The sequence below is a fragment of the Halyomorpha halys genome, unplaced genomic scaffold, assembly GCF_000696795.3.
Source record: "Halyomorpha halys isolate HHAL.00 unplaced genomic scaffold, Hhal_1.1 Scaffold536.1, whole genome shotgun sequence".
NCBI lineage: Eukaryota > Metazoa > Arthropoda > Insecta > Hemiptera > Pentatomidae > Halyomorpha > Halyomorpha halys.
Genome location: NW_027112649.1, coordinates 373,412 through 398,485, shown reverse-complemented (window position 1 = coordinate 398,485; position 25,074 = coordinate 373,412). Strand labels below are relative to the sequence as shown.

The following is a 25,074-nucleotide window of genomic DNA, read 5'->3' as shown; positions in this document are numbered from 1 at the left end:
GTCGGCAGGTTTAAGATTTCAAAAGGGAATAATTCCCAGTAATAAAATGCCTGTGATATACTTTATCAAATGGATTTCTTTCTTTAAAAAAGTATTTCAGCTACAAAGCGTTCATCAAACATACAAAGAAATGAAATAAGTTTAATTAAATAACCCAAGACAAAAATCAGAATGGCTTTATAACCGAAATTTTACTGTTTTAAACAAAAATATTGTGCTCACAAGAGATTTGTGATACATTTAGTAAAATTAAATATTAATTATGAGAGATAGTTGACCGTGAATGACTTATACGAGGAGAAAATGGTTGGGGTGCGGTCAAAATAAAACACAAATAAGTTGATGTAATTTATTTAATCATGACAACGTTTCGGCTAGAGTTTCTAGCCTTCATCAGGGATAAGAACAGAACAAGATAACAACCAATGAATATAGAAAATAAAAAATTAAATATAAACAGAATGACATCAAGTAAATAATTTTACAGAATCGAATTAGTAAAATAAAGTGATGAGAAAAGTGGAAAATAAAATGTATACATAGGTAATAAGTTACATCAACTTATTTGTTTTTTATTTTCACCGCACCCCCAACCTTCTTCTCCTCGCATTTGGTAAAATATTGTGTTTTACTTTTTGTACTGCTAGTGATATTTTTATTTTGAAATTTTATTTTCTTATGTTAATTTCGTTTTGTTTTTTTTAATTTTTATTTATCTACTTGCTTTAAACATGTTTTTTTTGTAATATCATTTTGTTATGGTCAATTTTCACTATTACTTACTCCCCAATACTGTGATGGAATGTAATACTTATCAATAAATAAAATTAAAATATACTATTTACTTATAATAATATATAATATTTACTAATTAATATTTATTGGGATAAATCAAAACCTTTGATTATCAAATAGCTTTCGGCCATTTATTTATGGCTGGTTTCTTGACTTTTTTAATTTCCCATAGAAAATGTGATGTATCCAACTTATTCAATTTTTTTTTTATTTTTTATTTAAAATAACTTAAACATATTTTGCGAATATTTTTTCTGATTTAGTTCTCAAGCTACTGTTCTGATAATGATTGTAAAACAACCATTTACTGTTTTAGATCTTTAATTTTTCAGATTTTTAAAGTGAAAACTCTTCTTTACAGACGTTCAAAAACTAAAGAAAAAAATATACACCAGAATATATTGATTTTGTGACGCGTGGGAAAGATCGAGGTGGAACGGTAGTGGATGGGGGAGGGGAACTCTCGATATGATTTGAATTTTTATTAAAATACCTCGGAAACTATAAACCGTAGCAGCATACTGCAATAGAGAGTAATTTTTAGCATTCCATCCTCTTTGAGCTAAAATTCAAAAGTTTACCTTGAGACTACACGGAGATTTTGAAAACTAAAACTCAGAATTTCACACTGTAAGTGAGGAAAATGTTCAGCATTTTATCCTCTTTGTATTGGTTCGAATCCAGCTGGGCAGAAAATTGTTTTCTGTTACACTGTATTCGTGAGTCCACCCTGTGGGTTATGGAGTCCTCCCAGCATCATAAATTGGGTATCTTTAATAGGGTAAAACTCTGGCGGTCTAGCGTGATTCTGACTAAATCACCTCCTTGCACAACTGTTGGTCTAGTAACAGTATTTTCTTGCTGAAGTACTAAACTTCTGACCCTTAATGTGTTGTAGTGGATAAATAATAATCAATTAAAATGAATAATTAAGTATTGATTTATTCGAAGGGAAATATCTGTTTAAACTACTCTAATATACAGTTACGGAAGTGTGACATTGTGTCTTTTATCTCTGAGGAACATGTCACTTTATAGTCCTACAAAAGTTCTAAATTGCTTTATGTCTTGATCATATTACACTGATGATAACCCTGGAAATATGGGTCGAAATGTCGGCATTAATTAAATAGCCTTTTTAATATTTTACTACATGAACGCCATTCGGACCATCTTATCTTTCTTTAAATGTTTTCGATTAAATCTTTTCATTTTACTCCAAGTCTTCCTCGCTACAATTTACTTAATGTCGCACCTGTGATAAGAGGTGTTGACGTTAGAAACACAAGCTCCGCGACCGAAAGCAAGCAGCGAAGCAGGGATATTTACCCGGAATATTAAACAGTGAGGGCAGATTACTGCAGCAATATCCAATTCCCCCCTTGTAATTTCCTTCTTCATGGCCTCAACTTCTTTTATTAAAAGGACTTTAAGAGGCCTTTCCACGTCATTGAAGGTCGGGGAGAGAGACCGGTCTTTTTCTCAAATTAAATTCTTTGCAATCTAGGACCAACTTAAACGTTCAGTTAAAGATGTATGATTGTTCGTAAAGTCATTTTCCATTCGTGTGGGTGGCATATTAATTAAATTAAACAAGAATTATTTTTTATTTATAGAATATACGCGAGAACGCGTTATTCTAAATTCTAACTTTGATTCATTGTTTTGTTTGTATATCCCTCTAATTATAATATAAATCGTGTCATTCGCAATGTTTAAAAGCAATATATGCAGGTGAAAGATTTTGAAAAATGACAACTTCAAGTATTTAACCACTGTAATTACTTGAACTAATGTGCACCAAAACACAGATGTCTGTCTAACCACATTTTGCTTCTCTAAACTGAACCAATATTACAATATTTTAGATAATATAAATTATGAAAATTATCATTTATTATTTTTTTATATTGTAACTACCTTTTTGTTTTATTTTTTATATCTTTACTTATTTTTCTGTAGTTAAATTTATTTATATGCTATTATAAAATAAGCTTTAATTATGTGCCGCCATACTGTTTTGGACCAATATATTTTGTAACATTATTATTGCTTTAAACGGACCTAGTACCAGAATAATGAACTATTTTTTTCATTTCATTTTTTTATCTTCACATATAGCATTTACTCTATAATAGCATATAGAATTTACTCTATTTCATCTTCATAAGTCAGCCATGCTTCTGTATTATAATATCGATATTTTCTTTTGGATATTATTATTCACAAATTGTTAAAACAGTTAATTCAAAAATAATAATTTTAACTAAATTTATTAGGAGGTTCGTAAATTTATTATAATTGCGTTGTTTTGTTCAGGATATTTTTGTTCACAAATTGGTAAAAGTGTTAATTAAGAATAATAATTTTAACTAAAGTTATTAGGAGGTTCGTAAGTTTATTATAATTGAAATGTTTTCTTCTGGATATCATTATTCACAAATTATTATAAGTGTTAATTCAAAATAATAATTTTAACTAAATTTATTATAATACCGATGTTTTGTTATGAAGATTATTATTCACAAATTGTTAAAAGAATTATTTTAAAACCAGCTTCTTGACTTCGCCTTTGGTGATACTTCTGTTTCAAGCCAAATCGGATATGAGGCCTTCCACTTATTCCTCGGCCGTCTGCGTAGTCGTTTTTACTCAGATTTTGCATACCATAGAAATTTTGAGAATTTATTGATCGACATTCTTTGCACATGGCCTAACCATATTCTATTAGCGGTTCCTGTTCTGCCTCTTGTCTTATTTCTCAATCGCTCCTATCTAGTTTTGCCGAGAGATCTCCTCAGTAATTTCATTTCTGTAGATAGTAATCAGCTTTCAATTTTTTTAATAATCGACCAACATTCAGATGCATAGATCATCGTAGGTCAAAAGACTTTTTATACCAACTCTACATCCTTTTTTGCCGATTATTACGTCATGAAGTTTGTTGTATGTATTTGTAGTTTTTCCTATGTGATGGTTTATCTCGGAATTCAACATTCCATCATTTGTAATTTTGATTCCAAGATATTGGAAGATATGGTACAGGTCAATCCAGATTCAATCCTGAACAAATACAGTTCCTTGTTTCCAACAACCACTTTTAGACACTAACACGTACTTGGATTTGGTAAGGTGGATTTAGGTTGGATTTTTCTGTTCAAAGCTTTCACCACATGCTTGTGGTGATTCTTTCAAGGTTCCTATAACTGATATGCAATCGTCAGAATGTCATGGGGATATAATAAATCTTGGATATACGCGAGATGCATTTTCCTATTTCCTGCTTGTTGCTTCAGGCTTCTTGGTTTAGCTTCCCATATTATTCAGTCCATGTATGCAAACAGTAATGGGCTAAGGCCATATTAATAGATGGCTATATATCTATTATATTAATATATACTATATATCTCTTAGATATATAGTAATATATATAAAAATTCTGGGGCAGTGTGCTCATTACACAACTTTCACTTTCTACCCGACATATGTCTACAAGTTTTGTGTAGATTGGTAGGCTCGTGTTGGATTCATTACTATTTATGTTATTTTCGAAAAAAAAAAAACAACTCATAATATAAAGGAAGAAAAAAATTATGAACACAAAATTTCTGTTTTTCATTTGCTATAAAAAATCATATTTAATGGTTCCTAGAGGTAGGAATTTTCCAACGAAAACAAATTTCGTTTACGCCAAAAATACAACAGTTTAACTCCTTTATTCATTCATCAGATCAATTAATAGTTTGTGTTTATAAATTGTTTATTATTGATAACTATGAGAACTTTTTTTTTAAATAAAGAAAATTAAAGATACTTTAGAAGAAAAGTTTTCGAAAACCCCGTATTTAAGCCCAGACAGCATATTTCAATGGTGTAATAATACCTATTTGATATTTAGGAACACTTAATTCTTATTTGCCATACTGATTTAGATCAAAGTCCTTTGAACCAATTTGGAAAAATGTGAAAAATCAAAGTGGCGCATCTGGTCACTTGATTTTAGGAAAAGTCTCTATTATATCCCAGAAAATATGTAATCAATTATTTGAACCTCAAAACGAAAACTCGAATTCAAAATTTTGCACCCTTGCTATACATTTCATATTTAAGTTAGTGAAAGTAAAAAAAAAATGATAATAATAATATTCCAATATTTTGCTTTCTATATTCCATCCCTACTTTTTTTTTCAAAGATTAAGAATTTTGGCTCCCGAAGTATCGCCATTTTTCGTTTATACATCGAACTACTTTTTTGGATATTTTCGAAAACTTAGGATACGATGTACGTTTATATATTTTTTTTCGATATCAACATTCCTGAAAGAGGAAAATTCAAAAGCAACGGAAAATGGTTTTAAATTACATCTATGTCCCTTATTATGGAAACATAAACGTGATTCACAATGTTTTTTAAACAAGCATTATTCCCTTAGAGTCCGTGAAGAATGTTAATAAATTTTTTTATTTTTTAATGAGAAATATATCTGAATAGTCACAAAGTGTTTAAATTCTGACTAATAAATATCGCTTACAAACTTTAACTCATAGACGGATTAAGACAGGTCCGTAGACTATGCTACTGGTACTGGTATTTGGTGGGGGTAACAAGTCCGGCAAGTTGGTCTAGTGGTCCTTTTTACCAAGTCCTGACGGCTACCTAGGTTGCCGCTAGTTACTAATCAAGGTGGGAGTGTCAAGATTAATTCCTCGGGACCGCCGGTGGAATCGAACCCACGACGAACTAGGACCTGCACTACAACCCCCACGTCAATGTAGACTATGCCAGGTAGTGAATAATAGTTCATAACTATTAGCTAACGTATTTTAATATAGTTCATTGCTTTAAAAAAAGCCCTCCACGTTATTTCTGTGGTAATATTTCATTGCCTTTTTATTCTAAATTTAACAAGATTTTTTGAAGTGTCATATGTGAAGCGAAAATTTAAGTAGCTTTTACATAATTTTGTGCCTCTTCAGAAATTTTACGCGTTTACGTATTATATAAATGTAACCATTTTGTAGAACATTGTTTCTGTACCTAATTCTCTTTGATTGTGAATAAGAAGCATCTAACACCGTGAAAACATTGACTCTGGATTGTGCTGGTACTAATCGTTGAGCCGAGAAGTTTGTTTTGGAGTTTCTGCTTTTGTGTTAACATTGAAATATTTGAACGAGCTCTGAGTTGAGTAAATATAATGGTCTAAATTCCATGAAGCAATACCTGCTAAGCAAATGTTTAAATAATAAATTTTAATAAGAAAATGACGGAGATGGTCTTGATTAAATTGAACTTTGATTCTCAAATTATTATTTTTTTTATTGTCATAAATTATTTCTCAAGCATACATTTGAATGATCTGACATGAAATGTAACTTTTTATCGTTGTACAAAATATTAGTAAATACAATTGCAATCACCTGATAAGTAATTAACTAATGAACGCTCTTTAATGTTCACTTGACCAATTAGTGGTCTTTATAGTTTTTTTTTAAATTGTTGACAAATTATTTTATTTTTAATAAAATGAATAATTCTTTTAAGCAACATATCGTCGTTGCAAAGTCTATCTGGCACATCTGCATATTTCGCTATATTGGATTTATTAAATTAAAATTTTTTTTTATATTGTTATATTAACCTGACTGAATCTGTGCTAACTCTAATTAGGTTTATAAAGTGATAAGTTGACGTCAATCAAAACTCAGGCCATAGTTTGAATAAAACATTCCTCGATATTTGAAGGTTTGTAAATGATGTACCAGTATATGATATCAACATTCATATATTGTGGGACAAATTCATTAATATGCATCGCAGAATTTTAAAAATTCTCCATTTTAGATCAACATACGATATAAGAGATATTCTGTAGCTTGAAGTTTCTGTAGATAACACTGGCGTTTCCTTAAGTCGACAAGTAATTGCAAATGTCTTTTCTCTTAAGAATACATAGTCATATCTTCGGGCTTTACCTTGAGAGCAAGTGAGCTAAAAAAGACTATTAAAACTCTATTAATACAGCCAGCAAATTTGTTTACAGTTTCACGAGACTCAATCATTAAAAAAATTCAAAATCCTGAAAATTCTCGGAGCGATGCGATAGATTTCCAAGGAAATTTGTGAATTATCTTCAACAATTATAATACAGTGTACTATTTTAATTCTAATAATCGTGTTGAGGAAGTTTATTATAGATTTATTTTTTTAAAAAATGCATACCATCTTATATAAAAAATAAATATTTTATCGCAATCCCACCTACGCGATTATGTTTTGAGAATGTTTAGTCAAAAATAATTTTAAAAAATGAACACCTATAAACAATAAAAAATATTTTTTCAATACGTAGTATAATAAATTTTTTTTTCATTGGCGCAGGTACTACCATAATAAAAAAGTTTATTCACAAAAAAAAAAACAACTTAAAATTAATATGAAGTATAAAGTATAGAACATTAAATTTTCATAATGAAGCAAAAATAATTAGAGCAACTTTTCATGCATATTAAGTGGTAATGATAATATAGGAAGGGGTGAAAAGTACATACTATTGTACTCACGGTGGTGTTAGTACTGGTCGTACTGGTTCTATGCTGTTGTCTTGAGGGAGAGTTCCCTGCGAGTCTGCTCTCCGGACCGGAGCCGTTCTTGGAGATCTCAAGGAAGCAGTGGCTGGTCTCGAGGTGGGTCTGAGCCCGCCGCTCCTCCTCGACGATCTTCCTGGCCGCCCTGAAGATCTTATAGTAGACGAACATCATGACGGACAATGGAAGATAGAAGGAGCCGACGGTTGCGTAGATCTGGTAGGCGAAGTCCTGACAGACGAGACACTGGAGACCGGGGCGGTCGTGGGTCTCGCCATGAGTGTTGCCAAGTATTAGCAAGGGCGGGAGGCTGATGCAGGCTGCGCCTAGCCACACCAAGGAGACGCAAGCGATCATCCGCTTAGGGGTACGCTTCACCCCGTACTCCAGCGGTTTAGTGATGGCATAATATCTGGCAACAACAAAAATAAGTTCAAATTTATGAAGAGCTAGCAAAAAAAAAAGGTTATTAATTTAGTTAATAGTAGGGACTGCAATATCGCGACACCAAATACCGGTATTTTAGGCCATTTGTACAATTTTGTAATACCGATACTCACAAGTTTAAATACCGTTTTTTGAAATGAAATGAAATGAAAAAAAATTATTCGGAGACATATGTCCCCTAAGAATAAATGCAAGGTTCAGACATTAAGAATTTTGTCTGGAAAGCATTTACAAGTTTCCAGTAAGTAAGATGAAATAACATTGGGATATTGGCTTAACTATTATTTATAATGTTAATCAATATATGCCTATTTATTTTATTACAATGATGCGGAGGTTTGGTTATACAATAAGTGAAGAAATAGGTATTGTTTAAAGGAAAGAATGGATGAGGACTGGTGAATGGAGATGGAAAAAGAATTCCAGAAGGAGATTGCACGTATGACAAAGGATTTACTGAAGAAGACGGTTCTATAGGAGGGCATTTATAAATCAATCGGTTGTGGTCTGGTGTTTAATGAATGGATGGATGAGCGAAGAGCTTGGAACCTATTTCCTAAAAACACCTAGGAGGTATTGCCTTCGGGAGGCTGGATAGAGCCACTTCAACTCGGTATAAAAGCGGGAGACTTGAGAGTGCCTTGGAATCCCAAAGATAAATCTTACGAAGCAATTCATGAGTCTCTTCAGTCTCAAATCTAGTCCTCCAGATAGCCCTCCGTACGGACCAAGGAACCGTAGTCGAAGTGGGTAAAGACGAGAGAGGATACCATGAGCTAACGGGTGTTCTGAGGAATGGAACTACGGAATCTTAGGAATTGTTTGAGTACAGTTATGGATTTGCGTGTGATTTGGAAAATGTATTATTCCAGGAGCAGTGTTGGTCGAAGGTGACTCCAAGGTTTTTTATTGTAGGATAGAAGTGAATCGGTTGGTTATTAAGAAAGAGTAGAGGAAAGAAAGGGAAGTAATGAAGGAGGCGCTTGGAACCAATAAGAATGGCCTTGGTTTTTTCAGCATTCAGGTTCAAATCATTGTTAAACGCCCAAGCGTTAATGCTATGAAAATCTTCTTGTATTATTTGGATGGTCACGAGCATCTCGAAGGGATTAAAGGATAGATAGATTTGGAGATCGTTTGCATATAAGTGGTATTGTGTGTGGTGAATGGAATCAGGAAGATCATTGATATAAATGGAAGGGTTGGTGAAAATGAGGACCTCTGAAGAACACCTCGTGTCAGAAGAAGGGGAGAGGAAAGAGGTTTATTCGGAATGATGAATGTTTGGGAACGATGAGACAGAGAGGAGAGGACCACTATAGGACACTATTTGACATGGAAAGGTTTTGAAGTTTATTGAGAAGGATCTTATGGTTAACTGTGTCAAATGCTTTCATAAAATCAAAAAGAACTAAAATTGATAGTGGATGTGATTGTCTATAGGGGATTGGAGATCTTGGGATATTTTCAATAAAGCGAATTGTGTGGAATGTTGAGAGCGAAAACTGGATTGGAAAGGATTAATGAGAGCTTTTTGGTCCAGAAAATTATTAAATTGGGAGTGGACTAATCTTTCTAGTGGCTTGGCCAAATTGGATAAAATGGATATTTGCTGAATGTCGGAAACTGAAAAAGGAGAATGTACTTTGTTCAATGGTCGGACTAGAACTTTCTTCTAGGTTTTGGGAAAAATGGAATTTTGAAGAGAGAATTTATAAATGTGCAGAAAGGAAGGAAGAATGGGGGGAGACTAAGTTTGATGATCTTTACAGGAATATCGTCTTGGCCGTAATTGTTAGTTCTGGACTTCTGAGATTAAGTCATCTGGGGAAACATTTAAGAAATAAAAGTTATTGGGATCAAATGGGATTTCAGGGATGTGAAAAAATGAACATTCGCATAAGGTTGTTGAAGGAGGAACAGCAAAGAAAGCATTCAGCTCATCAGGATCAACTGGGTAATATGGACAGGATATAGGACTTATAACGGAGAGGCTTTTAAGTATTTTTCATTTAGATTTAAGATCAGGCCCTTGGGATAAGATGTTGTGAAAGTATTGGTCCTTGGCGTGGCGTAGGGATGTTTCGGAGGGACTTAAAGGTGAAAAAGTGCTCTAAAATTTTGGTGCGTCTGAAGCGTCTTCTCGCCGCATCTCGTCTTCTCATTAAATCTCTTATTTCTGAGTTGATCGAGAGAGCCAGAGAACGTTTGAAGGTACGGGTTTTAGAGGGGCGTGTTGGTTTAGGAATTTAAGGAGATTCGAGGACAGGAGTTGGACCATATCGTTAATGGATAAAAGTGAATCGATAGGTTCTTAAGGGAGGGAAAGTTCATCAAGGTAGGGACCAGTGTTTTCTATGGTAAAGGAATTAAGATATTTCCAACTAATTTTCTTTGGTATAAGCAAGGGAGTGGGAAATCTGCAACATTTAATAGTCCTGTTTACAATGAAATTTTAGAGTTTATTGAGAGTTTAGCTTTTATCTAACAAAAGTAAAGTAGCCAGTTCATGTAAGTCTGAGGTTATAAATCCGATCAAGAGGGACAACTTTAATATTAGAATCCGACCTACAAAACAACGCTTGAAAAGCTGCAGAGTTACCAGAATTCCGTCCTCCGGCGAATCGTCCGTGGAACTACCCTACAGAGGGCAAGAAACACCACCATCCACCAGGAACTCCAGCTACCCTCTGTGCCGGAGTATGTAGGCCGAAGGAATATCAAATTTTTTTTTGGCTTAATATTTAAAGGCCTGTGCCAACCCGCTCTTCAGAGATATCGCCCCTCCACCAAGACCTGGGAGGTGGCAAAGCACTGTCCCCTTGGTAGACGTCCTCGCCGAGGGAAGGACTTCGGGCTCTGCAGCTTGAAGTTATCACACCATCACCACCAGCTGGAATGTCCCTCACATTCCTTGTAAGCCCCCGGCTTTAGAGCCACAAAATGTAAAAACCGCCTTCAGCGGACCATGTTTACTGATCTTATAATGCCGTAAGGCAAAACAAGAAAATTGTATATAAAATGTATTATATATTATTTTATGTAATTATAATCCGTATTGTACATATATTTATTAATAAATGAGGTTTTTGAAAAAAAAAAAAAACTTTAATATTAGAAAAATATGCTGTTAGACAGCTTGTCCCAGGTGTGAGGGTGGTTATGAGTAAATATAAATTTATGGGATTTGTATATTTTTATTTTAATCCTCCAGTAATGACTCGATTTTTCAAGATTTCTGGTATTTAATACTTATGTATAAAATAAAAAGAACTGATAAAATGTTTTTTTCAAAACGATTCAAAACTATCATCAAACTAACTAGCGTGTGGACACTGCAGTTTATTTTAGATTCTATCTATACTTTACGTGTTGTTTGATATTTATAAATGTGTTGAAACAAACTTTATATTTATAGTAAAATATTAAGATTGTGAAAAATATTTACCTGTCGACACTGATCATGCAGAGGTTGAGAATGGATGCGGTACAAGAAAGGACGTCGAAGGAGACCCAGACATCACACATTATTGGTCCAAATTTCCAGGAGCCGAGAATCTCGTATAGGAGGGCCATCGGCATGACGAGGATGGCGACGCAGAGATCAGATACGGCGAGGGACACGAGGAGGTAGTTGCAAGGCCGGCGGAGCTTCCTGACCAGGCAGACGGCCACGCAGACCAGGATGTTACCCACGACCGTGACTAGGATGACCGCGAAGAGGAGGGCGCCGATCACCACAGCCTCTGCCGTGCTGTAGGGGGAGCTCCGCCCGGGGAACCAACCTCCCTCCGTCGAGTTGGGCATCGCACTACCCCATCCCGCAGCCCTCTACTCTCGTCCCGTCTGCAAAACAAATAAAAACAGTATAGTTAGTAAATATATTAATATACATTATATTCATAAATGTCAAGTTAATAAGCTAATAAAATCATTAGCAAAATATAAGCTGATCTTATCTTATAAACCTTTTTTATTATTTTCTTAGCCTATGTCAACACAGGTTCCGGTGAAATAGCATCAAAGTTCTACCCTTCTATCTATTAAGCTACCACTGCCAAAACAATATGAAAATAGAAAAAAAAGTTTTCAAGATCGACTTCATCTTCAACTCCATCCACAATTGATAATTCTTCCATCAGGCAGACAAGGGTCTCAACATGAAGGGATCAGAGGAACATAGAAGGTATGTTCTATGGCCAAGTTGGGAATGGAAGCGCTTCGAATAACGGGTAGAATATATGAGAAGATGGTTGGGGGCTGCGGTCAAATATAACACAAATAAGTAGAAATGACTCATTTAACCCCAACAATCTTCTCTTAGTATAATTTATCCACAGTCAACTATCTCTCATTAATGGATTTCCTTTGCCATGAGGAGAGGAAAGACCGTATTATTAAGCACATAGATATCTTAAGATAATTTTATATTCCCATTTTGGTAATAAAACAGCCATCAATAGCTAAATTTTACCACTATTGCAGGTAAACAATTCGTTCTACAATTATTTTCTGAGATACTCTTCCGTAGCTTATACGTTTTAGTCCTAGGTTTGAACGCGATCACCATCTATATTTCCGCTTTTCGGCTGACAGCTTCTTCTCTCCTCCCCAGGCAGAAATAAACCAAAAATATACATATTACTTCTAAACTCAAAGACATTTTTGATAACTTGCAATTCTTCTCGGTCATTAGCGGATGGAACTCTCTCTCCTTCAGAAAATGGTAATATGTCTTCTACCGAAGGATTTTATTGTCACCATCAGAAGTATTACTAATAAGACCCGATGCTAGACTGTTCGCATCAAATAGAGTCAAATACCTGATTTTTTTATGGATGGTGATTTTCCTGCACCATTCAATTGTCTCGGCTCTATCTGTAAACGTTCTTGCTCAAGGAAATACACTATTTGCTAAATTGTAGTCTTTTGAGGAGCTTCAAAACAGTTTTCGATGCAATAAAACTTTATTACGTATTTAACGAGGAGGTATTTTAGATAAACTCTAAACATTTTATTGGATAAAGAAATTTCAATGCCTTGGAAAAAAGTTATATAAATTTATATCTCTAAATTATATAATAAATTATTGGAAAGGAGTTATATAAATTTATATCTCTAAATTATTTTGCATAAAACCTTTTGACATTTACTCATAAAATAAAGTTAGAGATAAAAATATATTTTCGTCATAGCTGGTGTCAAATTAGCTTTTATTGATTTTTTAAATCAATCTTTATTTTTTCCCTTGTTGAAAGATGTCACTGCCTCAAACAAAATTGAAGGATTCCTTAATGCACCATCGGATATAAAATATTATATTCATTCAAGGAGAGAAATAGTCGAGGATAATTCAGGACTAAGATCAAAGACGAGAAAGAGGAGACTTTCCTTAGGTGGAACCTCTTTTTGATCTATCTTGACATTTCACTTCCTTAACTACCTTAGAAGTATTAGGTCATCTTTTTCTATCAATATTTCCTATTATTTAAACGTATATTTCATAGTTTATTCATAATAATAATAATAATAAATTTTAAATCTTACTTAAAGGGTGTTTAATATATCGTTCACACTTCTGGAAGAAGAAAAAATTGTTTAAAAAAATACAAAACATTTTTTGTTTACAAAATTTACTCAACTATAAATAATATACAGAATGAAACAAACAAACCGGTTGTGGGCTGGAGGCCGATATAAAACCACGCAGAGTAAAGCGGGTTCTTAACAAGGTAATACCTGTTTTAATACCATGAGCACAGAGTATTATTTCTCTCTTATTTTATAACATGAACTGTTATGTTATATTAATAATAAGCCTTTTATTACTGCGATAATGAATTTAGCGTATACCATTTTAATGAAATTTTCGATTTAGTTTAAAATCAGAAATTTTACAAATAATCAAATTATATGTAAATAGAGTTTAATATTTTTCATTGATAAATAGAGAAGGAGTTTACTGAAGTATATATTCAATTAAATTTTGAGTCATAAACTATATTATTTAATTGTAACTAATTTTATTGAAACCTTGTAAAAAAGAGATAAATAGCCGAAATATGTTGAATGTCCATCTTTTTTAAATATTTATTATTGAGAACAAATAAACAATAATTAGTATGGAAAATTATAATAAGGTAAATTTAACGCAGCCTTGATATTAATTTATATTTATTTAATTTTTGTATTATTTTAATTGATTTTTAACTTGTCCATAAAACGCGTTTGGTCTTGTAAAGTTTAATTTTAAACTTCACTGTCTTCACACCAGTAAGTTTACGAATCTCCCATTTTTGGTTTTGAGGTACGTAAGTTTTCAAAGAGTTATACATTGGCTCTAGGATAAAAAATTTCATCAAAACTATGGTGTTTCTCATCATCATCATTATCATGTTATACCCTTTACTGCTTGTGCAGTGTGGGGTTACAATTTGCATAGTCTGGACCAGACATCTCGCTCTTGGACAATCTCTCTTCTCCTACTCTAGTTCATATCCCGCCTTCTGAACGACTCCTTAACACTCTCCTCCCAGGAAATGCGAGGTCTTCCCTTGGCCTTCTTCCCTCCACGCGAGTCTCATATGTCTTTCTGACAGTTCTTTCCTGGTCCATCCAAAGGAGGAGTCCGAACCATCTTAGCTTGAGCCCCTCTAGGATGCACTCAGCACTTTGACTCCGAGGTTAGTTCAAACGGTATTGTTCCGTACTCTATCTCGTCGTGTCTTACCTTCCACCTTAGCAAGGTACCGCATCTTTACATATTGGATCCTGCTCTTGTGTTTGCTCAACGATTCGGAAGAGTAGGAATGAATAGTGATTACGTAGATTTGTAGATGATTAATTTGTTTTTTCACGTCATCTCCCTTTTGACCAGGAAACCCCTTCGAAGCAAACTAAATATTCTTCCAGCTGCATTGAGTCTTGGGAAAATAGATAATTTTCTGTGTTGGCTTTTGCGGATGACCTGGTTTTGCTGGCTTCCAACGATCCAGACCTCCAATACAACATTAGCGTTCTGCTTGAAGCCCTTGAGGAGGAAATGTCCGGGAAATGACCCGGAAAAGCCCAATTGTATGAGGATAGGAATGAAACCCCGGATAATAATGAGGGTGATCTAGAGCGAACGGAGAAAGACTAGACCAGGTCCACAATTTCAAATATTTAGGTGCTCATCTCAACGAAAGCTGCTCCATTGAGGGTGTTTATTCATTATAAAAAACAATATAAGTTTTATAAATACACAAGTTTAAAAGAACGTAGAATTAAAAATAAAAAGTTAGGTTATTTTTAAAAACCTTCTTTATTTTTACAGAGAGCACAAATACTAATAAATCAACTTAGCTTTTAAACTCTTTTTCACTTATTGTTATACCTCTCCGAAAACACTTAAAATTTAAAATTCTTGATATATAAATATCATTTAAACATAAAAAGTATTTTTTTCATAAAAACTTTAATGAAACCTCTTCTTAAAAATAAAACAGCATTAAATGTTAAAGACAGAAGCATTGCTTGGAGATGATTTAAAAAAAAGAAAACACAAACAAAAGCAGAGAGAAATTAACCGACTCTTTCTCTAGCCAACAATAATGGAATAAATAATGAGGCTCTACAAGCAGCCTCATTATGAACCCACTCCCTAGAGGGCTTTTCCATAAGCATATATCTTACGAAACAATACATTATTTACAATATGCGCCATTTTCAATAAATAATAAACTACTAGTTCTAATTCACAAAAAACAAAACAATATACAACAATACAAAATATACAACTTCTGTTTGGTTAGTTCTATCTCTACAGTGAGATTTGCTATCATTCATCTGCATTTCTTTGAGATTATTTCAATAAATAACTACATAACTAAATATCTAAATAATCAAATAAGTGTTTTTCTTTGGTTTTGGCTTATACTTGAAATCTTATTTTCCCTCCGATAAATCGATCATGGTAGAATTTTGCACAATTTAATATTCATATAACGGACAATTCTCTAGATTACATTTTAATAATTTTCACTATATTATATATAAAATTTTCTTGGTTTCTTTTGTACTAACTATCTTAAGATGCAGAACTTAATTATAATTAAAATGTTTGAACTTCAAATGACAACATCTTAGTATGTATACTTCATCTTGTAATATGATGTAACATTTCTTTATTCATAATGAGGTAACCGTAGATTACGGTTTATTATGATTATTTTCTTTGCTGACCGCACCCCCCGACCATCTTCTCAAATCAATCAATTTCTTTATTCAATATGATCTGAATTCAGGAATCTAAAGAGGCAAGTATAGAGATGAGAAAATAAGTGTATTCATTATTCCGAAGTTATATTAGCACTAAAATATTTTTACAAACATTTAATTTTTATTATGTAGGAATAATTAAAAAAAAAGGTTGAAAAAGTCCAATATATTTCCTGAATTAGTGAATTTTTTTTCATTGAGGGGCGGTCCCACAAAATGAAAAACTTAACCCCCAACCATGATTAGGCAGTATAGGATTCCAATGAGTCTTGACCGTAAAAAAAAAAATATATATGAGGATACAGCCTAAAAGATTATCCTTTGCGAATATGAAAATTAAGGTATTAAATGACCCATAAGTTGTAGATACCTTAAAATAATTTTTAAAAAAATTGTCAATTTGTAATAAATGATAGATTTTAAAAATTTGTGAAATGGAACTTTTTCATTTTTACACTATCCTTTAAAATAAATATAACTCATAAAGAAGTACTTAAATTCATAAATAGTAAATTAAAACAATATAAATATTTAAGTTTTTCTACAAAAATTCTTATTTATATATTATATTTTTAACATTTATTTTACTTGCACTTGAGAATATAGTAAGTTTTATATGTAGCACATATTAAAAATATTAAGTAGACAAAATTAATTAATTAATTCTGGGAAGCAATAAAAAAATTTTTGTTTGCAAAGCTTAAAAAACGCTTCATTACATAACAGCTTACAATTATAATTATTCAGGCGTGAGAAAGACCGGAATTTTCAATTCATATCCTTGTATTTTACTATATACAAGGAATAAATCAGATGTGACTAATATTACCAAATATTGGTTCTAATATATACATATATTGCACATTATATATATTATTTTATTAATTTTTTTTCAGATCACAAATCCTTGGGGAACACCGCAAGTGAGTGGTAAGTTCATAAAAAATTCATCATGCTCCGTCCGCATAGAAATGATAGAATTAATGCGGCCAACATACATATTTTAAATGATTAGTTAAAGATTATAAACAAATGCATCTGTTGTAAGAATTGCATATTAGCATATTTTTATTTTCGACAGATTTACGAATAATACCAATATTGCGTAATTACGCCGGTTCAGTGGCCCTTATCTCTCTCTCTAGTCAGTAGTTGCTAGTTGGTAGTTACTATGATACTCGCTTCAAGCCACGGCGGGCCGATGTTCTCGTACACGAAGACATCTCTCCACAAAGGGCCCCATTACCCAGGATGACAAATAGACAATTTTATTTATGTCGCAAAGACAAAAAACAATATGTTTTTTTTTTTTTTTTTTTTAATTTTTAAAAATAATTTCAATTTTTGTATTTTTAGAAGTTGTTTTTTTTTTTTTTTTTTCTAGTTTATGTCTTTCAATATTTTGTTATACAGTTTTTTATGTTTGATTATTTCAAATATAGCAATAACAAAATTAGGCTATTCATTTTTTTTTTCTATTCTACAGGGTTGGGCTAGTAAAGGTTCCTTTTGAACCCCTACCTGCCGTAGCAGATACGCTGTTCCGGGCACTCGAGGTCCGTGAGACACGAAGTCGAGTGCTTTCTTACAGTCTACAGGAATCATATTTGTCGCTGCATTTTTGTTGAGGTCTCTGCACACCTCTGTTTGAAGTCTCTTAAGATGATGTTCCGTACTGAGGTGTGCTTGAAAGCCAGTTTTTTTCGAAGGGGATAGCTCATTTCTTCTCACTAAAGTCTCAAAAATAATTAAGGATAATTTTCTTGAAAACTTTTGCGAGATGTGGAAATAGGCTTATAGGCCTGTAATGTTCTACTTTATCTATGCGTTGTTATGCTAATATTTATAATTGTTCAAAACTTAAAGTATAATGAATTGAACTTTAATAGGTGAGAGTTGGATAACAACAGCAATAAATGTGCGTGATCTATTTTATGACGCAAATTCCTAGCATTAGTCTTCACAAATTCGGATATTTTAACTAAGAAAGATATATGAAAAATTTGCTGTAAATATGTTGTATAAGGATTGTTTTAAATTCCTTTAATGATAGAATCTGAACAACTTTATGATTACACTTACATTTATACTTTGTGAAGAAGCCAGAAAACATAAGATTGTTTTCAACTGTGCTAAACTCCTACCGATCGAAAGGTACGCTTATCTAATTCCTCCCGACTCTTATTACCACTGGTGTGCCACACTTAACAATACAAATAGTTTAACTTCATTGGAGCAATGTTACCTATCAAGGAGAAAATTGTGAAACCCAATTTTATAGAACCGCCAATATTTCCCTCAGCTTTCGAAAGTATTGAAATGATATTTCGATAATTTGATGATTTATAAATTTCTATTTACCTGACACATAATTGTATAATTCAGCTATAAACTGTCGATAGAGATGATGAACACCTATGGATGTTGACTATCGAATTCCGGCGGTGAGGAAGGGGATATTAGTAGGGTTGGGGTAGCCAGCTCCGATACCCATCGCAGATTATCTAATGGTAACTCGATAATGTGTCAGGCCTGTGGTCTACGGCCTCTGCATATATATCCATCAGCTAGTGCCATAGTACAGGCCTTTCCCGGTAGCTGGAGCTGGAACTTTTTTTTTCTTTATATATATACCTGATAAGAACTTTCCATACAGTGAGATATAAATAATTCTTTATTTGTATTCCGATTATTTACACCATGGTTGGGGGTCAACGTTTTTTTATTTTGTGGGAACGCCCCAGGCCTGATTCAAACCAGCACCACCAATAGACCTCAAAATGATAAGGCTGTGGCCAACCACTGAGCTTAGGATGGCCCTGAAGTTGGTTATAATAGTAATCTGCATCTATCCAAGCGGGTCATACGCGTCTGAAAAACAGAAATAACAAATGATACGGAATATGTTAATGGCGTCTAGGAATTGAATCACAAATATGCCAGTTGAAAACCAACTAATAAAAAATAATCCTGAAAAAAAATGATAAATAATACCGTTATGTACCTGTTATATATATTCCTGGCAGGTTGGAGAAGGAACTTAACAATTTACGTCAGTTAAACAATTATTTATTAACGTGGAGGATGACTAATGTCATTTTACCCTAAGCTAAGGAGGTCACTTTTACCGTTTATGAAATGTGACAGCATTTTGTTAACCCCATTGGCCCCTTCATTTCTCTTATCATTGTGGTGCATCTACTTCGAACACCCTTAACCAATGAAGTTTTTTTTTTAAATAACCGTATTATTAGTACTTGTGGTTTTATTGATAAAATCAGTTAAACTATTAGGAGTTTAATGCTAGCAACCCCCCAATTACGTTCTTTTATTTTTTTTTTATTAAGTTCAATTGTTTTAGCGATAGTGATGGGTACATTGCATTCTGGTGTTTTCTTTTTTTCATATGTTATTATTTCTTAGTTTCTCATCAACTGTTTGTTAATTGATCCAGGATAACCCATTAGGGTCTCTTCTTCTAATCAGAATTTTCTAGAAGAGGTTGTCCATTGTAGAATATTATGCTTTATTTCTTGATGTTGATGAAAGATTCGTTTTAGATTTTATTTATTATTGTTAGTACAATTATTTATACAGATACGTTCTAATCATTCTTGTTATCCGAGCATGAATAATTTTCAATCCAGTCTCCCAAGAACAGTTATTAATTTTTCTGCCATTTTTCGAGCATCCTAAAGAACCACGTTGCAAGGATATGTGTTACAGAAATGTATTCCATGAACTTTAAACCTGGGATATTGCAAATACTTTGCCTTTGGGTACTCCGTTGATTGAAAGCAACCAAACATAAATGTTTATAGTGCGATTAACAGTCGTCATTTATTCCCATTTTATAAAACCGATAACGAATTTTTTTTTTCATCATGAAATTTTCTGTGAACTGATAGCTGCCTACAAAAGGTTAGATTCTTCAGACTTTCAGTATGCTAAAAAGATCTAACGAACAACAACAAAAAAACTCCTTAAGAGCATTAGTTTCACCAATCGCCTATTTTAACTTATGCCTCTTGTATTAACAGGTATAAGTAGAAGTGTCTACGGCACATGGTGTCTGATCCAGTTCTATTTACAATCTATCGCTTAGATTCAACCTAGACTACTTACTCAGGTTAACACTCAGACTTTCAATCAAGGTGACGGTAGTTCAATAAACCTAATTTAATTTCGATATTCCTTAATATTTAAGTCCTGATTTAACCTCATAACCAATGATTTTAATTTGTACTCAATCAGAATATTTTTTTTTTTTTTTGGCCAAATTCCTCTACTGAGGAACTGAGTAGAAATATGAAGATTCATTTCTCGGGATCGACATAAAATAAATATTGACTGATACAGGAATGGAACCTACAACCTTCAAAACCAAGCACAATGGGACCCTCACTCCCCTGGAAATCTTTACTCATTAATAGTACGATAGTAAATATATGACATGTTTTATTAACTGTGGATAAAATTTATTTAAAATTTTATGTCTTCCTATCTTTCCTTCATTTATTTTTTCTTTGAGTAATAATTGTTTTCCATTAAAAAAATTATAAATGCTCATTTTAATTTAAAAAATCTAAATTTTAGAATATAAATTAGATTAATGTTCCTTTTTTAGTAAAATAAATATTTCGACAGAAAAAAAAGTTAGCAAATGCTATTAAAAAATAAAATCGATTTAAATTCATAAAGAAATGTGATCTTCATCACTGATATCTGATTTTTCCACGAAAAAATAAATAATTACATACAGATAATATAATAAATTTAGGAATCCATTGTTAAAGGGCTATTGGGAACCCTTGACAGCGAGGCGGGGTAATTTGATAAGCTATAGATTTAAAACAATTACCTCTCCCCCACGGAACAGACCTTTATTGCCAGACAATGCTTCCTATCACAAAGGATACACCCCTTTTGTGGCTTAAGTCTGGCAAACACAACAAATAGCAATATCCGCCCATTTTATATCTTAATAACATATATCAACTAAATTCATTTTACTACTCCAATACATTAAACATAAAAAATATATATATTTACTAGGGGCATTCAGAAGTGAGCTATGAAATATAATGAAATTAATTCGAAAAATTCACTATTTCGAAGGTTAGACTTACATAAAAAATCCTTGTTTAAAAATTGTTAAACAATTCCAAAATTGTTCTGAAAAATAAAACTTAATTAATTCTGGAGTACCCCAAGCCGGTGTAATAGGGCTTACACTCTTTAACATTTATTCCTCAGACATTGCGCAACAGTTAGAAATGCTGATGACTGAGCTATTAAGACATTGAAACAAGATTCCGCTAAGCCTTCTAAAAAAAAAATATTTCAATACCTGATTTCATGTTATTTTTCTACTTAGACCTCTATTTGGACAAACGACTTATTAGTCATACCAAGAATAGAAAAGAAGAAAACATAACAAGCGGTACATTCTTCATGCTATACTAATTCATAGGCATTCCAGATTATCACTGATCAACATACTAGCAATCATAAAACAACTTTGTACGACATCGAGTCTAGGAAAAGAGAAAAAAAGTAAGATCAAAATAAAAAAATCAATCTCTCTGATGGTGAGAAAAATAAACATTAAAAACCTGAAACATTATTAAATGTTTACTGCAATTCATTTCCATTTTTATATTATTTGTAATAATGCAGAGACACTACATAACCAATCTCATCTGGACCACTGGAGACTGCCTAATGAGGGAGAATTATGAACAATCATAAAAAAAAAAAAATAATAATAATAAATAATATATATTCGATCCCGTAACAACATTTTTTTAAAAATTAATCAAATCTATGATTATACATAGTCTAAATGTAATTCAAGTGTGTATAAGTGTATAATTTAAAATTGTAATTTACTACCTTTGTCAATTTGTACATTCAGAGTAAATAACCCTAGAGATCGAGGTACTTGAAATAAAATAAATAAATAGTAGGGTTCTACTCATAGATTTCAATGGCTTGGCGAGTTAGAACATTAATTACTCGCCAGAAATTTAATAATGAATTTTTCCTATAATGTATGATTAAAAATATTAAAATATTTTTAGTTTTGTTTTTAAACGAGGTAAATTGAAGAATGACTTCTCCGTATTTAATGATTGAAATACTTGTGAAGTAGAAGCAGCCTAGCCGAAGTAACCTAAGCTTTATTAAGTCCCAAACCCACGAGGGCCGGCACGTTTCGGGTAGCAGCCATTTAGGCGACATCTTTTGATCTCGAGCGATCAGAGTCAATTATATACCCTTGATTAATCATACATAATTAGTTAGTATCGTATGGTAACAAGAAGCCATCGCGCTGAGAGCCTCATCACTGCTGTATTTCAATTACAGTTAAACATTTAGCTAGTCAATAATAATAAAAACGTATCAAACTGTATTATGGGGACGAAATACTCTATTTATAAAACATATCTATAAAATAAAAATATATTTTAATAAAATTAAATCTATATAATATAAATTAAACAGAAATATTAGTAGGCGATTTTAGGAGTCAAATTTCTCACCTTTTTTGACTAATTTTTGTTAAATGTACTACATTGATCTATTTCCATATAATTCTCTTTCTCGTTTTATATTAGATTGTTTCCCTTCACATTTTCTATTTATTAAATAACATTATGTAAAAACAATTGAAGATGGCATGTATATCTATACATTCATAATTTTGTATTTACAAGTTATTATATTTATTCAAATGCTTAATTATTCAATAAAAAATAAACTTATTTCAGTTATGTATATTATGTATGTTATGTATATATATATTAATTAATATAATTACGTATTACGAACACCCGGGGCGAAATGTTGCAGTTTAGAGACGACACCGCTGCGTTAATGCCATGAAGGAAAACTTATTACACAACTTGGAAAGCTTACAGACCAAATCAGATTTAAGTCCCAAAAATAAACGGTTGAGCTTCAAAGACGGGACTCTTAATGCTACCTGCAGCTTTCCCTACTGTGTGTTCAACCATTGGAGAAATGTCAAAGGTAATCAGGTAATTTAGTTTAATAACTAGTTATGTCGGGTTACTGCTTTAATAGCTTTCAATGTTTTAATGTTCATATTGCAGACACAAATTTCATTAAATATCTACATGTTAAACTTCAAACGGATAGATAGTTAATAATAGTTCATTAAATTGCAGCAGTAAAAAAAAAGATAATTTTTTCACTAGATTTTTAATTAATAGCACATAACTATAATAAAATATTCTTTGAGATGAAATTAATCTAATTCAACACGTTCAATAGAAACCACAATTTCTTTTTTCAGGATGACAATACCCCATAATGTATATTTCATATTCATGTATTAGAGAGTAAAATCTGACCATTGTCATACCAACCATGGAAATACGAAAACATTTATTTTATCATTTACTTATTAATTAATAATATTATTTTATATTAACAAAAAGAAGATATATTCAGGTGCGGTCAAAATAATTAATACTAAAAAACTATTTATTATGATCAAACGTTTCACCCTATTTTTCTGGGCTTCATCATGGCTACACAAGATACAAGCATCTACAATAACGTAACATTAATAACATAAACATATTTTATATTTCTCTTTTATTTACTATTTAATTCGTTTTCACTATAAGTCTAATTTTTTTTTGTAATTCTGGTCCATTTAAATTTTTCACTGTACATCTTTTTTTTTTTTCATAAATTTACTCTGTTAATTTTGATATAAATTTTCACACATTTTACATTTTTAGCCATATTTCATGTTATGTCACATGGTCACACGGTCAAATATTTTAGATTATATAATCATTCATTGTTCCTTTAATTTGTTCAAAGAAACAATATCAAGATTTTTATTAAGACTAAGAGGGCAGAATTTTTTTTTTCAAAGTTTAACGTTTAAGTCTTGTTAGATCATTTCAATAAGGAAATAATATGTACATTAATATGATGAATATAATTTTTAAAAAATCGTTAAAGCTTTTTATTTTTTTTTTAGAAAATTGACAAAATCGATGATATAAACACTTCCGTTTGTTAGACATAAAAAAAATCATCTGCCATAAGACCACAGAAATAATAAATAAATTTTGCTTGAATAGGTAATTTAAGTTGTTTTACAACTTTTCGTTTCTGAGCTAAGCTGGTCACATTAACACACTCTGACACACAGATATACGGACTAACAGACCATTTCGCTAGACCTGATTATTTAAACAATATCATCTTTAAATGTCTATTTTTTTTTAAATATTAGTAATTTTGAACAATTACAAAACATATACTAAAATGGGGACGGTGGAATAAGTATTAGCGGTTTTACGTTGAAACTGATAGCATTTATTTTTAAAATTTAAACAAAATAAACATTTAAAATTATAGAAAATATATTCTTTTACATTATCTGAAAATATTAAAAAAATGTTTTTATAGTATTTTTTTAAAAATAATTGTTATGTAATCGTATTTTAGTACACAAAATATTTATTATTATCTTACAAAAACTCATTTTAAAGAAAATTTGATAAATAATTATCTTCTGAACTTTTAAATTAATTTTTTCGAAACTCTTTATTAAAACTTTTCCACAGGACTGGACATTTTGAAGGGCACCGCTTTGCGCAGAGAATAGGAAACCATTCTAAAGGATTTAATTTAAAACTTTATTAAGCTGTGTTGAGTCCGTTAATAATTCAGGCAAAGATGTCCTTTGAATTAATTAAACTTAAACTTTTTAATCTCAGCTTGTGAAAAATATATTTCTAATTTAATTTAAACTTTATCTCTAAAATTATCACTAATCTTCACAACAAATTTCGGCGTAACTTGAATATTCAATGAAATAATGTAAAAAGGATTTTTCCCAGACAGAATGAATTATTGAAGTTTTCCTAGGAAATATAGGAAATTTTACTTACTTTTTAAATTAGAGAATACCATTCTTGTAATAAATAATATATA

General features: G+C 31.9%; 1 protein-coding gene across 4 annotated transcripts in view; it reads right to left on the bottom strand.

The window, feature by feature from the left end:
- 5-HT7 (5-hydroxytryptamine receptor 7) overlaps nt 1–25,074 on the bottom strand; it is a gene marked incomplete at its 5' end in the record, with an annotated part of 376,882 nt that overhangs the window by 127,527 nt on the left and 224,281 nt on the right. For 2 of the 4 annotated variants that reach the window (XM_067050467.1, XM_067050469.1), the window contains 2 exon segments: nt 7,348–7,795; nt 11,279–11,676. In XM_067050467.1, coding sequence (XP_066906568.1) covers nt 7,348–7,795; nt 11,279–11,637 — 807 coding nt within the window. 4 annotated transcript variants of the gene reach the window in all.